The 18161-nt window shown below is 43.8% G+C and overlaps 1 protein-coding gene across 1 annotated transcript in view; it reads left to right on the top strand.

Annotated features, from left to right (window-relative positions):
• PTGFRN (prostaglandin F2 receptor inhibitor) overlaps positions 1 to 18161 on the top strand; it is a 112670-nt gene that overhangs the window by 58260 nt on the left and 36249 nt on the right. Inside the window, exon 4 of the mRNA XM_016189308.2 lies at positions 4682 to 5062. Coding sequence (XP_016044794.1) covers positions 4682 to 5062 — 381 coding nt within the window. The remainder of the gene's footprint in view (positions 1 to 4681; positions 5063 to 18161) is intronic.

Raw genomic sequence — 18161 nt, 5'->3', positions numbered from 1 at the left:
TAGTACCATGCATAAGGATCCATACAAGAACCAAGGTTCTTGCAGCCTGGATGCCTCATGAGTGGTAAAACAGGTCTGCAGGTGTCTGTCTTTCTCTCTTCTCCTCTCTCTCCCCCCTCCCTTCTCAAGTTCATTCTGTCTTAGCAAATAAAATGGGGGAAAAAATGGAAAAGAAAAAAAAAAGGCCACTGGGAGTGGTGGACTTGTAGTGCCAGTACCAAGCCCCAGCAATAACCCTGAAGGAAAATAAAGAAAGAGAAAAGAAAATTGCATATGGACTGTCTATATGGACTCAGGCCACTTTCCTTTATAGAAAGAATTTCTCTGGTTTCTGTCCTAAGAAACCCCTGGTAGTAAGCTCACATCAGATAACTGTACTCGTTGTTGGGCAGGGGGATTGAGAGTTACAGACTTCCAGCAAGTCAACCTTTTTAGACTGGGATTTAAATCCTAAAGATACTGTTTATTTCAGAGGAGCCACAAAATCCATTTGTAAGACTGTACCCTGCACTAGTCAGTAGGTAATAGCATCTGACTCATACCTGAGACTGGAGGTTCATTATCTTTCAGTGTCATGGGCATCTTTGACGACTTACAGACCCTTTCTCAGAATTAATACATTTTTATTTATATAATGCATGGGATGACAAAGGAAGGCAATTATGCTGAAACAGTAATCAAAATATTTTTAAAACAAATTAGTTACATAGTCATATTGTGCTTTATTAAAGCATTAAATAATAAGATATAGTGGCAGGCCTAACAACAAATATAATTTCCAAGTGGTGATGAATGTAAATAATATTTCAAGATATTTGCAACATTTGTAAATCACTAATAAATAAATTAAAAATATCTGCAACAATCATAATATGATATGAAAGCATCTGACTTCTATTGGGGTCAGAGTCCCAGGATTAGAAAAAATTTTAAAAGGAAGAAAGAAGCTGGAGAGGCATGGTGGCTTACCTGGTTGAGTGCGCACGTTACAGTGTGCAAGGAACCAGGTTCAAGCCCCTGATCCCCACTTGCAGGGGGCAAGCTTTGCCAAGTGGTGAAGCAGGGCTGCAGGTGTTTCTCTTTCTATCTCCCCCCTACTTTCTCGATTTCTGGCTGTTTCTATCCAGTGCATAATGATAATAAATTTTAAAAAAAGGAAAGAAGCCAACTATTTTATTTGATAGAACAAAGAGAAATTGAGAGGTAAAGAGGACATAGGGAGAGAGAGGGGCTGATCAGTGGTGCACCTGGTTAAGTGCACATTGCACGATGAGCAAGAACCTGGGTTTGAGCCCCTGCTCCCCACCTGCAGCAGAGATGATTCACCAAGCAGTGAAAAAAAGATCTACAGGTGTCTCTCTTTCACCCTCTCTACCTCCCCTTCCCTTCTCAGTTTCTCTTTGTCCTATCAAATAAAAGAGGGGGGGGGGGGGAAAAAGGAAAAGAGGAAAAAATGGCCACCAGGAGCAGTGGATTCATAGTGCTGTCACCAAGCCCCAAAGACAACCCTCATGGCAATAAAAACAAGAACAAAACAAAAAAGAGAGGGAAAGAGAAAGAAAGGCTTCACCATTTGTGAAGCTTACACCCTACAGGTAGGGACTGAGGGACTGAGGACTTGAACCTGAATCACTGAGCATAATCTTGTGTGTACTCAGCAGGTGTGACACTGCCCAGCCCCAATAGCTGGTTTCTTAACTATCCTCACTGCATTAGAAGCAGCACAAAGCAGCCAAAGTGGTGAAGCTGTGTAACCTACATGGCAGTACCCCCAGATGGAAGTGGTCTGCTTAGTATAGGTCTTGGTGTTTAACTCTGGATCTAGTAGAAGGTTTAGTGCCCCACAGGTGTTGTCTGAGATCTCTCTTAAAAGCACTGGTTCTTATACCTCTGTTTCTCCTTCAGTTCTTTCCATCCTTTCCTCCCATAGTGAACCCTCCTAGTTGAAAATGTGTGAGAACTCTGGCTAATGACATGACAGAATTGCAGAGAGAAAAATGACAGAGTAACACACTAGTTTTTTTTTTTCTACCACAGAATGGATAGTTTAAAGTTTATTATTCAATATATTTTTTAACCAGAATATTGCTCAACTCAGGCTTATGATGGTACCATGGAAGAAACCAGGACCCTCAGGCACGAAAGTCTGCTACTACATAAACACTATGCTGTCTGTCTCCTCAGCTCCAAGAGTTAACTGTCTGCATGCACTTGGTCACAGTGCATTGCCTACCTCTTCAGTTCTCCTTCCTGATACCTTTAGATTACTTTTGGTCTCTTTAAAAGGGGTGAAGGAAGAAAAATTCGGAGGATGAGTGGAGGCGAAAAATTAGATGTTGAAATTCCTGTTTTTTAAGAAAATGCTTACCTGTACCTTTGTTTTCCGTCTTCACCAAGGTGGATCTTAAAGTTTGGCTGTATGTTTGAAACATCAGCAGACTTTGGAAGTAGTCTTATGAAAGTAGTGTGCCCAAATCTCCTGGACTTTGGGGTTGGGCCATTTCTGAGCTGTATATCCGCTGTATACTGAGCAATTTTGGGTGGCAATGGTCAATGCTAAGTGGCTCCCGTGAAACCAGTACAGTGTCTCTACTCCAATCTTTGGGGGTACTGGCTTTATTTCCTCTTAAGTAGTTCCCAGAGCATTACAAGTTGAATGTTTTTCTGCCCTGAATACAGATGTTTAACTCCTTTTAAAAAATTCTCTGCATAAAGAAAAATGTTTCTGTGTAAAAAGCATTGACAGGAGAATGCATTGCTGAAACCAGATCTGCCCAGAGACTGTGACACCAAATACTTCAGTGCTACATCTAAATATAGTTACCTTCTCATTATCCGCAAGACTGAGAGAGGGCAATGGCATGGATAATCTGAAAATCATTGCATCTGGGCTTTAGACTGTGTGCATAATGCTTGACTTGAAGGTGGGTATATCTAACGATGCTGAGGAGAGGAGACTGCATTGTGAAGACTTGACTCACGGGCTGGTCTTTCCTGCTCCTTTTGTTTAGGATTTTCCCTTCTTTGCCCAAGAAGTTGGTTTCACCCTCCAGCACATATTCCCCCAGTGGCTGTATGTGCCAGTTATAACTGAATTGGCCTTTCTCTGTAACAATACACAAGTCTTATCATGCCCATGGAAAAAGTGTGATTTCACTTTTGCCCATGCTCAACAGATTTTTTTTTTTTTTTTAACAATAGTGTGACAGTTCAGAGCAAACTTCCTTCAGGTAGATAGCCTGGATATGAATCCTGGCTCTGCCACATATTAGCTGTGTGATCTTGGATAAGTTACTTAGTTTCTCTGGGCTTCGGTTTTCAAGTCAGTAGAATGGAGCTAATAATAATACCTACCTCATAGGGTGTTTTGAAGATTTGTATTTAAAAAGCACACAGAACAGTGTGTGGCATATATATGTGTGTGTGTATAAAAAACATTTGCTATTATTATTGTTTTTTAACTTTCTTTTTTTATTGGATAGAGACAGAGAAATTGGAGGAATATGAGAGATAAAGAGGGAGAGAGACACCTGCACCACTGCTTCACTAATCACAAAGCTTTCCACCTGCAGGTGGGGACCAGGGGCTTAAACCCAGGTTTAAGCTCTGTAGAGTGTGTGCTTAACCAGGTGTGCTACCATCTGGCCCCTAAACCATCGTTTCTTTAACTCAGACCTGGAAGTGGTGCTCCTCAGCTGCCAGTCTGGTGCCAGCTGTCCCTGAATACAGCCTTTTAGACCCACAATTGCTCCCTCACCCTCTTCCTGTACATGAGCCATACAAATCTGTACTTAGCTGTGGCTTACTGAGTTTGAAAGGATCGTGGTCATATTTTGATGAGTTTTCAGGTGATTTTCTTGGTTTTTCCTAGTTGATCTGGGAGAGCAAAAATGCGACAGCTGCTACTTCATAACCATGTCTCCAGAAGTTCTCTATTACTATTTTTGTTGTTTGTTTTCCCATCAGGGTTAAAGCCTGCTCAGTTCTACTGCTGTCAACATTATATATATATATATATATATATATATAGAGAGAGAGAGAGAGAGAGAGAGAGAGAGAGAGAGAGAGAGGGGGGGGGGGGGAGAGAGAGAGAGAGGGGATACTTACATTCGGTATAAGAGAAGAGACCCTGCAGTCCTGCTCTACTACTTGTTAAGCTTCTCCCATGCAGGTGCTCCGATTTTGTGACCAGGGGCTTGAACCTGGGTTTGCACTTGGTAAAGTGTATGCTTCACAGAGTGACTCTTCTTCTGTCCCCACAGCTCTCTTATTTTTGATGAAATGGAAAGAAGACATTTGCTATGCTTCATTGATTTGTTCAATAAATTTCACAAGCACTTAAACTAAAACTATGCAAAGCATTTTTTCTTATTTCTTTTTTTAAATTTAATTTAATTGAGAGGACAAAGAGAAATTGAAAGGGGAGAGGGAGAGAGGGAGAGAGAGAGAGACAGACAGACAGACACCGAGAGACCTACAGCACTGCTTCACTGCTTTTAAAACTTCCCCCTGCCGGTGGGGACCAGAGACTTGAATATAGTAGCATGAGCTCTCTACCACAAAGCCTTTTCACTCTGATGCTGTCAGTAGCATCTAAGAGAAAATGATCTAATGAGAACAGAGGGCTGGAAGTGGTAAGCATCTTCCAGATCATCTCACACATTGGTTTTTCATTTCCAAGCTCTCCGTGCTGCCGTGTCCAGGAATCTGTCTGTGGCTGAAGGAAAGGAACTAGACCTGCCCTGCAACATCACAACAGACCGAGCAGATGACTTGCAAGTGGAGGTGACGTGGTACTTCAGCAGGATACCTGACAGCACCTTGCCTGGTGCCCACATGCTGGCCCGACTGGACCGAAACTCCCTGGTGCACAGCTCGGCTCATGTTGCTCTGAGCCACCCTGACGCACGCTCCTACCATCTGCTGCTCCGAGATGCTAGCAAAGAGAACTCTGGCTACTATTACTGCCACGTGGCACTCTGGGTACCCGGGCACAACAGGAGCTGGCACAAGGTGGCAGAGACCACATCTGTCCCAACCAGAGTAGATGTGGCCAGGCTGGGTGAGTGAGTCATTGAAAGGGTGGCACTTGGCCTCCCTGGGCCATCTGGAGGGATAGAGGTGCTCTGTGGTTTGCATTATTTCAGCTTTCTCTCATACCCAAGCAGGCATACTTGAGCCTGGACAGATCCCAATCTGAGCTTGGAAGTTGGAAGTAAAATTGGCTGAAATAGAATCTCGCAAGCACAGGAAATGTTTAGATAACGTGGCCTCAGTTGTCTCAATATACTCATTGGAGAGGATATAGTTTCCTTTTGTTGTCAAGATTTACAGGGTCAGGGCAGTTCTGAATGGTTCTTTCAGATAGATCTGTGTTGGAGGGTAATATTCCATTCTTCCTTTCCTTTTCCTGGATTCCTAGGTGCTCTCTGGGAAGAGCTGCCTCTCTAGATCATGGAGCAGAAAGAGAATTCCTTCAGTTAATGGAATGTGTTTGTTTGTTTTTCATTAAATGCCCAGGAACTCCAAAATGATTTTTTGTAAATGTCATTTTATTTTATTTTATTTTTTTTGCTACCAAGGTTATCACTAGGACTTGGTCCTTGCACAGCTCCAGTGTTCCTGATAGCCTTTTTATTTTTCATTGTAGAGCCTGAGATGGAGAGGGAGAGAGAAAGAAAAAAAAATAGAGGCACCTTCAGCATTTCTTCACCATTCTTGAAGCTACCCCCCCACCCCATAGGTGAGAATAGGGGGCTTGAACCTGCATCATTGCTCATGGTGCTATGAGTACCACCACCCAGTCCTTGCAAGTGTTACTTTGTTTTGTTTTTTTCCTTTTTGCCACAAGGGTTATAGCTGAGGCTTGGTGCCAATACAATGAATCTGTTGCTCCAGCAACCATTTTTTCCTTTCTTCTTTCCTTCCTTCCCTCCCTCCCTCCCTCTCTTCTTTCCTTCCTTCTTTCCTTCTTCCCATCCTTCGTTCCTTCCTTTCTTTCGACTTAATTATTTTCAATTTGTAGGACAGAGAGAAGTTGAGAAGGAAGGGGGAGAGAGAGAGGGAGAAAGACAGAGACACCTGCAGTACTTGCTTGACTGCTTGTGAAGCTTCTCCCCAGCAGGTGGAGAATGAGGTTCAAACCTGGGTCCTTGCACATGGTAATGTGTGTGCTTAACCACACACACGACTGCCTGGCCCCCACAGATATCGTTTTAGTGCAGGAACCTTCCTGCTTCCCTTGGATTTTCTGGTGGACTTTTTCACCCAGATACCTTCCTCAGTGGCGGCACAAGTGGGTCTCCATTATTATTCATTTTCCTTATGTTCCTGCCCTCTAGGACAGATCCTTTAGACTTTTTTGTCATTGTCTCACAATTAATTCTTGTTAAGCTTAGGATGGGGTTAAGTGGCATGTTCCTACCTCCATTATTGCAAAGACAGTTCCAGGCCAGCCAGGCAAATGCTTCTTTGTTTCAACCCTGGTCTCTACGATTCCACAGCTTGTTCTGAGCCTGGATGAAGGCATTTGGCATGGCTCTGATTATCAGAGGGTAAAACATCTTCAAAGGCCAGGAAATCATTGCCTCCTTTGTCTGATGCCAAACATCCTCCTGCCGTGACCTCTACCCAAACTTAGCTCTACATAAAAATCTTCTCTTGCATTCGCAGTGTGGGTGTTCTCTTCTCAGCTTTTCCCTAGCAGGGCTTTATTTGGCAAAGATGGGAAGTTGGCAGGAGGGCACAGAGGGGAGGGGGCACGGAGAATAGTAACAAGAACTTAAGCAGAAGATGCATCCAATTCAGAGTGAGACTAGGAGACATATTAGCCATCTCTGGTAGCAAAGTGATATCTCACAAGTGAAAGGGGCAGGATTTGTCTGGCGAGCTTTTATCTCCCCTACTGCCTGAGCCCCATGCAAGGGACCAGATCTGAAGTACTGAACTGGAACAGTGTTGGCCCAGCTAGAGCTCTCCTTAGCAACCTTCAAAATAAAACAGATGTTGTCAGCCCCCAAAGAAGATTTCTCATCTCTGGAGTTGCATTTGTCTCGTGGCTCTGCTCCTTGGTGCTTTCTGTGGGGCTGTCAACTCTCCCTCCCTCCTCTGACTTAGAATTGCAGCTCAAGGGACTCTTCTTTCTTTCTTTTTTTTCCCCCTGCCAGAAAGTGCTGCCTGCACTCCAATCTGAGGGCCCCTTTGAAATCCTCTACACTGATCCCAGCATGCCCAGGGGCAGACACCGGGACTGTCAGAAAGCAGGAAGGGAGCTCTCCAGAGAGAGAAAGAGAGGAGGAATAAAAGAGATCTCACAGTGGAAACAGGTTTCTTATGATCCCAAGGATTCAGGTTTTTCTTGTTTGTTTTCTGATGCAGTGTTGGCTCCACCGTTCAAATCGTCAGCTTTCTTTCCTTTTCTCTGACCAATGCTAGGGTGCCAAAGCCTTGTGCCACACACAGCTTTGTAGTGAGAGGGTGGGCACTTGACAGACATTGGAGAGTGGGATAGGGAAGTCAGTACTAGCACTGGGTGTTCACATACAGGCAGCCAGGGAGATGGTAGAGTAGTAGAGCACAGGGCTTGTGTGAAGTACCTGGTTTGATTTCCCTGGACCATATATGCTAGAATGGTGCTCTGGCCTCCCTCAGTCTCTCTCCCATTACAGATATTAGTAAGTCCAGTGACCCAGAAGGTGACTCAGTAGTAGAATTCTGGAATTGCAAGCATAAGGTCCCAAATTTGATCCCTCTGCATTATATGTACCAAAGTGATGCTCATGAAATAAATAAAATAAATCTTAAAAAAAAAAAAAAAGAGCACACTTGGATAGTGTGCCGCCTTGCATGTGCATGACTCAGGTTTGAGTCCAGCCTCCACTTCATTAAAGGAGGCTTTGGTGCTGTGGACCATTTCACTGTCTCTCTATGCCTCTCTGTCTCTATCTGAAAAGAATAACACAGAAGAGAAATAAGTAGATGTTTTGAAAATGTGGATAGAAAAATAAGAATTGCAAAAAAAAAAAAAAAACGCAATTCAGAGACATTTGTATGAGGGTAAGCCTCTGAGGAGTGCAAATGGTATAAACACAAACTACATTCTTTTCCTTCTTCTTAAATCTCCTCTTCCTGCCCTGTGCTTAGGCCTTACATCATCGCAGCTGCTTAGACACTTGTCAGGAGGTAAGTTGTGTGTGGGTACAGCATAAATATTTCTCTGCAGCCTTTGCCTAGAAACTAACTCAGACCTAGCCTGACACTCTGTGACAGTTTCTGAATATGCAGTGTGTGTGTGTGTGTGTGTGTGTGTGTGTGTGTGTGTGTGTGTGTGTGTGTGTGTGTCTTGTGTCATGGGTCCCTTGGGGCTGGTTGGAATTTCCTTAGGAATGGTCAAAAAATACAGAACAACAGGTGACTTGCCAAAAGTTCAGCATTTATGGGTCATCTTCCCCTATGTGACAATGAAGTGCTGTGATCAGAGTTCTTGAGAAGGCTGGGCCCCTCTGCAGGTATTATATAAGACTCAACTTTGCTATGTTGCAGATTGAAAACAAAAAATGACCATTTATTGAACATGTACTGTGTGCCAAGCACTGGGATAAGTGCATTGTACGCATTAAATATTTAATCCCACAGCAACTCTGTGAGACAAGTACTGCCTCCTTTCCCCCTCTGCAAACCAGTTCTTTTCTTTTTGCTTGTGGTTTTGAGATGAATGAGAAAGACTCAGTGGAGTTAGTCTCTAGGTACATGTGACAGCTGGGGTGGCCAGGGCTGGGGAATCCCTTGCCAGATGGCTTTTTCATGCACATATCAGCATGATCCTGGGCTGCTCTCTCTGTCCCCACATGATGTCTAGTCCTCCAGACCATCTCCAAGTAGCGTGTGATCCACACAGCACCAGTTTCTGTCTCTCCATCTCTCCATCTCTCCATCAAGGTTATCAGTGCCTGCATAAAGAATCCACCACTCCTGGTAGCAGTTTTTTCTCTCTTCCTTTCTACTTTTCCTTTTGATAGAGACAGAGAGAACTTGAGATGAAAGGGGAGATAGAGAGACATCTAGAGCACGGCTTCACCACTTGTGAAGCTTCCCTTGGCAGGTGGGGAGCTTGAACTTGGCTCCTTGCACTGGGTGCACCACTGCCAGATCCCAGCACCAGTTTTGAAGACAATGACAGTACTTTCATGGCTCCTAACTTCTAAGAGTCAAGAGGTAAAAGAACTTAATCAGCTAAAAGTGACACGTGGAGCCAGCACAGTGTCACTTCCTCTTATTTACTGGTTAAAGATAATACCCAGTCTCTCCACGTTCAAGTGGTTAGAGAAAGAGATCTGATCTCTTATTTTGCTTTGTTTTCTTGTTGGTCATCTGGGACTTCAGCTCCAGACCAGCTTTTCCAGAGAGAAAGAAAGAGAGACAGTTAAGAGATACCACCACATCAAAGCTTCTTCCCTGAGGTCTTATGAAGGGGCTCGAACCTAGGTTGCATGTGTAACAAAGTAGGCACCCCCAGGTGAGCTGTCTTGCTAGACTGAGACCTTCTAAATGGGAGAATAATGAGATTACATTGCAGAATGGCACTTGGGCAGGAAGTATGACTGTAAGTCATCTCTGAAAAAATGGAATCCATGACAGTAGTTAATGCTTCTGCCACTTCTCCTCTTCCTCCTCCTTCTCTTCCTCCTTCTTTTTAATTACCACTAGGGTTATCACTAGGGCTCAGTGCCTACACTATGAATCCACCACCCACAGGCCATTTCTCCCTCCTTCCCTTTTTTATTTTGATAGGACAGAAAGAGTGGGAGAGATAGGGAGAGAGAGATACTTGGAGCACTGCTTCACCACTCATGGAGCTTTACCCCTGCAGATGAGGACAAGGGACAAAAACCCAGGTCCTTGCACATGATAACATGAGCACTCATACTAGGTGTACCGCTGCCCAAATAATGTTTCTCTTATTTTCAAAAGGTTAGCTTAGGCTGACTTAGAAACAACTGTGGAGAGGGTCAAGTCTGTCCCAACATGGCCTTCTTATGCAGAAGCCTTTTGCCTTTGGGAATTACCTTTGCTGCAGAGACCTTAGAGCCAAGAGTTCCCAAGGCTGGGCCATCCTGTCTTTATGTGCTGGGGGTACATACACTGAGTTAATATGGATGTGGAGCAGATGAGGCCTCCTTGTGTTCCATTGTATTCATCACACTAGAAGATACTGTGGAAGAGTATGGCAAATCCAGGGTCATTTGTAGCTTCTGGAAAGACCATGTTTTTTGTTTGTTTGTTTTGTTTTTCAAGAGGACAGGAAAACTCTTTTACTTAGAATGTATGCCCTACTTTTGAAGAGGGGAAAAAACGAGATGTAAGTTGGAATATGAAATAAAACAAATTAAAATAGAAGACATAAAAATAAAGTCAGGATCAAAAAGGGGTATAGAAAAAATATAATCAAAGAAAATAGACACAGCAAGGTGCTGAGGATGAATTATTTACTATATCTGAACTGAACTTGCCCCTGAAGTCTTAATGCTAGCATGATGCCAACCAGACTTCGCTGGACAGATGACCCCACCAGTGTGTCCTAGAGCTCTGCTTCCCCAGAGCCCCAACCTACTAGGGAGGGAGAGAGGCAGGCTGGGAGTATGGATCGACCTGTCAATGCCCATGTTCAGTGGGGAAGCAATTACAGAAGTCAGACCCTCCACCTTCTGCATTCCACGATGACCTTGGGTCCATACTCCCAGAGGGATAAAGAATAGGAAAGCTATCAGGGGAGGGGATGGGATACGGAGATCTGGTGGTGGGAATTGTGTGGAGTTGTACCCCTCTTTTTTTAAAAATTTTTTTAATATTTATTCCCTTTTGTTGCCCTTGTTTTTTATTGTTGTAGTTATTATTGTTATTGATGTCGTCACTGCTGGATAGGACAGAGAGAAATAGAGAGAGGAGGGGAGGACAGGGGGAGAGAAAGACAAACACCTGCAGACCTGCTTCACCACCTGTGAAGTGACTCCCCTGCAGGTGGGGAGCCAGGGGCTCAAACTGGGATCCTTCTGCCGGTCCTTGCACTTTGCGCCATGTGTGCTTAACCTGCTGCACTACCACCCAACCCCCAGTGGTACCCCTCTTATCCTACAGTTTTGTTAATTTTTTCTTTTTTAAATAAATTTTAAAAATTTTTTTTTAAGTTGAAACAAAAAGAGATGTGATTATACAGTTTTCCTCCGATGATAGAAAACAAACTCTTCCAGAGAGAGAAACTTTTCCTTGGCACTGGATTTACCCTTTGCTTTTTTTTTTTTTTCTTCTTCTTCTATAAAGGGCATTGGATAAGGTAATGGACAGTTGCTTTTGACTCTTCTTTTACATAAGGCTCTAAGTGATTGTTTAAATGGATCTTTCTCTCTGCGGAAGCTGAGGGCATAAATCTTAAGTGTGTGAAGGAGTGTCTTTAAGAAGCTATGTTATTCTGGGGGACAAATGTGGCTTTGTACAGATCCAATTTAGTTCATGACTTAAACTGGAGAGAATCTGGAGGAATGGCTAGTTAATCTACATAGTAACCATCTCTCTCTGCTATCAGATGGCTGAAATCAGCCTTTGGCAAGAGTTGGATACTAATTGGTTCGTGGTTGAGCTCTCTGCTGGAAGTCTCAGACTTGTGTGGTGTTAATTGGAAAGGGTCCCACACAGCCCTTGGGTTCAGGAGCTGGGAGAACTGAGCTCTGCCTTCAGGCTGGGAAGCCTGATTTGCATTCTTCTCCACCAGAGCCCATTCATCCCCTCTTCCTACAGCGTGCCAGCATGCCAGCCAGTAAGGTAATTATTTTTCTTTAAAAGGATCTGTTAATCTGCTAAGTGCTTGGTAGAGACTTCTGAGTTCTGTGCCATATAGTGGAGCTAAGATTTAGATCTGCAGAATTTTACCGACAACTCATATCAGCTGTAATTGTCTCCCGTGGTAGGCTGGCAAGTGGGCAGCTCTAGCATCCTGCCCCATCACCTTGGAGGTGTGTTACTCAAGGAATTAAGCTTTGAGACCCCTGATTTCATGACATAATGCATACAAGTTGCTTAATATAGAGTCTGAATGCTGAGTACATTTTCCCCACATACCAGAATAATACTCAGCTCTGGTTTCTGGTGTTGCTGGGGATTGAACCTGGGATCTTTGGTGACTCGTGCATGAAAGTCTTTTTCCATAAACATTATACTAGTTCTCCAGCCTTTCATACATTTTCATGGTGATGATGACTTACTGGATTTTGGAAGGGTCAGTGTATAAATATTCTTCCCTGCCTTGCTCTTGTAAAAAAATTTACTGAAGGGAGTCGGGCGGTAGTGCAGTGGGTTAAGCGCACATGGCACAAAATGCGAGGACCAGTGTAAGGATCCCAGTTCGAGCCCCCGGCTCTCGACCTGCAGGGGAGTCACTTCACAGGTGGTGAAGCAGGTCTGCAGGTGTCTGTCTTTCTCTCCCCCTCTCTGTCTACCCCTCCTCTCTCCATTTCTCTCTGCCCTAACAATGATGACATCAACAATAATAATAACTACAACAATAGAAAACAACAAAGGCAATAAAAAGGGAAAAATAAATATAAATAATTTTTTTTTAAATCTACTGAAATAACATTGGTTTGCACATGTCTGTGGTATATAGCATGTAATTTGACTTCCCTACTAAGGAAACCCTAGGTGTCTTCCTAGGGATATAGGGGTAGCAGCTGTTTCCCATAAAGAAGGGGGTCAAGCTGACCACACCCAGTTTCTTTCCTCTTCTAGCCCCCCAAAGCTGGTAATTCCCTCAGCCCTCACTGGGAGGAGTGAGAATGAAGAGAGGAGCTGTGTGAGTGTTGCTCTGGCTGTGGGTCATGGGAATCCCAGCCAAGTGAAGTTACCTCCATTCCTCTGAAATGGTTAAGTACCAGCGTGTAATATAGTTGTACTAAAACGAGGTGGTGTCCCACCCCCAAAACAACAACAACTCAGCAATTTTTTTTTTTCTAACCTTCTCTGTTTAAATTTCAAAGGGTATTTAGCTGTTGTGCAAATGTTGATATGGCAGTTCTGACAATTAGTCAGCTTATTCAGCTGCTGCAAATGCCTGCCCAGTCCAAGGGGATAAAACCTTCATCAGCTAAGAAAGAAAGGGGTGCCTTCTCCTGCTCCTTGCTCCCTCAAAATTGTGCAGACAGCCTATTCATACAATGATCTATACCAAGATAGCTCAGCTAAAGACGTAGGAATCCATGGCCCTCCCATACACAGTTTAGGATTAGTACCTCAGCTGTTGCCCTTCCTCTGGTCTTCTGGGATGTGACAGGCTTTGAGAAAACACTTATAACTGGTCATGTAACAAGGTTCCTTTTAGTGGGTGCCAGGTTGTAGATTGAAACCCTTTCCTTTAATTCTTCTCACATACTCTGCAAGGCCTTGGTCCTTGCATGGAATTCCTCTGGTCATTGGATTGTGTTTTGTTTTGTTTTGTTTTAGTCTGTTTGTTTGGGGGAAAACATACATGAAAATTAAATAGAAATGCAAAGATAGGATCTAGCAAAGTACCTGGCATTTAGAAAGTACTTGATAGGAGCCAGGAGGTGCACCCCTGGCTGAACACACATGTTACATGCTATTGTAAAGTGGAGCTAATGTTACTTTCTTATTTAAATTATTATCTTTATTTTTTATTGGATAGATACAGCCAGCAATCGAGAGGGAGATAGAGATAGGGAAAGAGACAGAGAGACACCTGCAACCCTGCTTCACCACTTGCAAAGCTTCCCCCCTACAGGTGAGGACTGGGGACTCCAACATGGGTCCTTATGCTTTGTAATATGTGCATTCAACCAGGTGCGCCTCCACCCAGCCCTGAGCTAATGGCACTTTCCTTTCACAATGGCTGTGAGAGTACATGGGGCTCATGATTTGAAAACCTCCAAATTTCACAAGTCCCTACAAATTGTGGGCACAGAAATCTGATTTTTGCAGATGATTCTGAAATCTTACAGTGATTCTGAAATCTTACAGTGATTCTGAAGCTCTTCATTGTTTTGAAAGTAGTAACAATTTCATTTGATAACCCATATTCGAAAAAGCAATGTTTTTCTTTCGGGGGAGGCTGCACTATGGAAGGCTGTCATTTCAGAAGCTGAATCTAAAAGGAAGGCTAGGGAGTAGATTCTTGCCTCTCAGAATGTCAGCAACAGGAGCCTAGATTCACTGGCTTTAGTATTCTGCAAAAGGGCTTGCTATGAAGGGGGGGGGGGCTTGCTTTGTAGATGGGTTCTTTGTTTTTTAACCAGAAATTTCTCAAAATCAGAAATAACCACCAGCTCTAAAAATTATCAGTGCTTTGCTGATATTATTTTATTCCCCTCATGCCTCCCTCCCCCCCCCCAGAAACACACACAATCTCTCCCAATTCTGGAGGAATTTAAAGCACATTCTAGACATCATGTAATTTTGCCATTAAACACTTTCATGTGCATCTAACTGATAAGCATTTTTAAAACAACCAGCACTGCATTCCTCGCTGATTTCTTGATGAGATCAAGCAGAATATAGCAGTAATCAGCAGAATGCTTATGCCCAAAATGAGTATTTTTTATGCAAAATACTAAATTTAGTTCAATTCAGCAAGTGTGTTCATATCTTTTATGCACAAGGCACTGCATGCTTAGCACATGTAAATGGATAAAGTAGGTAGTCCCTGATCCTGGAAAGGTTCAGAAAACGTGCTGCCATGCCTGAAGTTCAAGGCAATATGCAAGTAAGATCCTTAGAGTACAGGGAGCCTGGAGGGTGGTAGGGTTTCTGTGAATGTCTGTTGAATAAGAAGTGGTAGTGTGAGTTCAAAGAAGCCATTCTCTATTAAGGAGAATCTACACGAAACATTCATATACATGATGGACCTTGAGAAGCAGCCACAATCTCTTATGATTATTTTTTAAAGACCAGCATTTAAGGGGTGTTTCTAGACATGCACCAAATGAAAAGTAAAATAAGAATCTACCAACACTCCTGCCATTCTGAGGTAGCAGGAGTCCAGCCATATGTAGGAACACAAGTCTTATTCAACCTACAAGGCTTGTGTACAGTTCCAGTGCCTTTTGACTATCCTTTGAATCCATTTGCTTTGTCTGAATGAAGGTTTATCAAGGAACAGGGCATAAGATTTCACCTTAGTAGAAAATAAGGGGACCTTTAAGTCAGTGAAGAGATTTTGTTCTCCTGCCAGCTAGAATGGCTGTAACTAGATGCAAACATGTCTCAACTCCCTTGTCCTCTTCCTTTCTCTGTGTTTGGATATAGATGATGTCAACAGATGCATGGGTGGGGGTAGGATGGGAGAATCTGTTTAGTCAATTACCCCCCACCTCGATGAGCAGATAGATGTCCCAGGTGTGAGGTAGTGGGAGCAGCAGCAAGCCTGGAAGATCTGGAGGTGGTGAGAGACTAGTGAGTGGTATCTGAGTGAACAGAGTTGAGAAGAGATGGCAGAAGGCAGTGGGGCCAAATAGGTAGGTTGGACTCACACTGTGAGAACCTTGAATGTCAGGCTAGGCGATGGTGGTCAGAATGTTTTTAACTCACCAGGCAGGACTGGAGGTTCATGGGACAGATAACCTGGTAGTTGTGTCACTCCAGTGCTTGGTTGGAAGATTACAGTCATCTTGACTGAAAGCGAGGAGGGCCAGCATGAGAGTGGTGGTCTGGAGCTTTTCAGGCTTTTTCACAAAGACATATGGACCACCTACTTACTATGTGTCAAACCTGGGTTGGGGGAAATGAGGTATTCACTGAAGAGAGAGAGGTGTGAGACTTAAGCATCCTCAGAACAGAGGCAACTTGGAGAATGGATGGCAGGAGTGTGGGGGCAGGAGCAGTCAGCCACTGGAGCATGAGGAGCAGCTGGCTGTGTTGGTTTGGAATGTAGTTTTAGCTATATGTTTCTGTGAGGAGTGCTTGTTGTATGAAGGCTTGGATGTATATGTCTTTGTGTGTGGGTGTATTTGCACATGTGCATGCTTATGTGGGTATAGTGTATATCCATGTCATATATATGTGTCTTTGTATGTGTGTGTTTGAATATGTTTGCATCTGTGTCTCTGTATATTGGAAGAGGTGGGTGGTGTGTGAGGTGAACTGGGTGTTGAATGACGTGTTCTGAAGAGGCCACTGCGATGAACTTTGTGCTTGTGCCCAGGTTTGGAGCCTGAGGAAAAATTGAGACTAGAGCAGGGGATTTGCTGAGCACCAGCATCTGAGTGAGTGTGTTAGATGGATTTGGGTGTTTGAGGCCAGGGGCTGGGGGGGGGGGGGGGCTTATTGGGTGACCAGTGCATCTGTCTCCTGGCTGTGACCTCCCTGTGTTCCATGGAGTGCCCACTGTGTTCAGTTGAGTCGCTGCTCTCTATCACCTATCATGGCAACCTTAACTTTTGTTTTCAAAGCAACGCTCTGAAACACTAGCTCAGAGGGTGGGTGTAAGCTAGAAGGACTGAGGGATGAGGATTGAAGTTGGTAAGGAGACAGATGGGAAGTCTCTGAGACTGCATCGGTCAGGGAGACTGGGTCTGATTTCCTGTGGCAATGACTCGGCAGTGGTATGTCAGTCCTAGTGGTCAGTATTTCTAAAAGTCACTATTTCTTACTGCAGTGCTTAAAAAACACTAAATGTAGACTCAGGGAGTTTATCTGATAGATGAGATTATGTTTGAAAGGTGGTAGAAAGGACACAGACCTGCCACTTTGTTGTGGAGTTGTGGAGTGATTTCATTTGACTCTGGTGATGTTATTGACCTCTCTGATGGCACCATTAGCCTCTATAGCAATGCTATTTGCCTCTTTAGTGATGTCACTTGCCTCTATTTGATGTCACTGGTCCCTTTAGTGATGTCATTAGCCTCTGTGGGGATATCATTGACCTCTACAGTGATGATATTAACATCTCTAGCAGTGTCCTTGGCTGCTATAGTGAGATCATTAACCTCCACAGTGATACCCCTGACCTCTATAGTGATGTCATTGACCACTTTAAAGCTCTGCTTCCTCAGCTATGAAATGAAAATCAGGACTAATGGCTTACAAACATAGATGTATGTATATGTGTGTGCAAGCACATGCATGGACCAAGCACCAGTTTAAGTATTTTTATGTATATTTTAATTCTTAGTCTTCCCAACAACATTATGGGGTAGCTGCAGTGATTAGCTCCATTTTTACAGATGAAGTAGCCTGCCCAAGGCTACACAGCTAGCAAAAGTCTGGGCCAGGATTTAAACACAGACTCCTGACTCCTCACCACTGCTCCTCACTACTCTACAGTTGGTTGTTCAGGCCAACTTTGTAGCATGCATGAAGGATCTTAGATACTTTGTTCAGTTAGCTTTGGGGCCCCACCAGTGACAGCAGCCCCCATGTGCATGAGGACTCTTAATACTCTGTGTGGGCACTGTCAGGGCTGAAACAGAAAACACACCCATCCCTGGCAAGTCAGTCCTCTCTACACGTATGAGCTTGTCCTGGTCTACACCCAGTGACTCTGTCAGAACCCAGTGTGAAAAAAAGATCAGAAAGCTTAGAGGTAGGGCTAAACCTTTGAAAATGCTCTGTATTGTGCTCACAGTGGTAGAAATACACTTGGTGGGTTATCTGCACTGCCAGGTCCTTGCTAGAGGGGGGAGGTAGCATGTTGGTTCTCATACCAGCAGGGCCACTCGAGCAGCTCCTCCCCAGAGGGGGTGTCCTAGCAGCCCCTGGGGGGGTGCTGTCTTTCACTGCAGTGTTCACTTGCCAGCAGGGCTTGCTTCTTGGGCAGGTGGGGCTGCACTGGCTTAGCTTTCAAGCCATCCCAGAGGTCAGCTTTATTCACAAACCCTCGTGAAGAAGATATTTGGGGGAATGTGGATTTTGAGTTCTTTCCATTTCCTGGCCCACTGAATCACTCTTGGAAAAGCCATGATGTTACACATTTCATTGGAAGTGTAAATCACAGAGGAACAGTTCTTTGACCTCAGTGGTTTATAATCTGGATGAGTCATAAATAAAAAGCTACATTAACTAAAACTAAGCTGCTGGATGGAGGCAGCATGAATAAAGATGTTGTCGAAATGGAAAGTTATTTCTCTTCTAGAAGTAAAAGTGTTATTAACAGTAAAACATAG

The sequence above is a fragment of the Erinaceus europaeus genome, chromosome 11 (assembly GCF_950295315.1).
Source record: "Erinaceus europaeus chromosome 11, mEriEur2.1, whole genome shotgun sequence".
Taxonomy (NCBI): Eukaryota; Metazoa; Chordata; class Mammalia; order Eulipotyphla; family Erinaceidae; genus Erinaceus; species Erinaceus europaeus.
The sequence above is the reverse complement of the archived record's forward strand: the minus strand, read 5'-3'. Positions and strand labels throughout refer to the sequence as shown.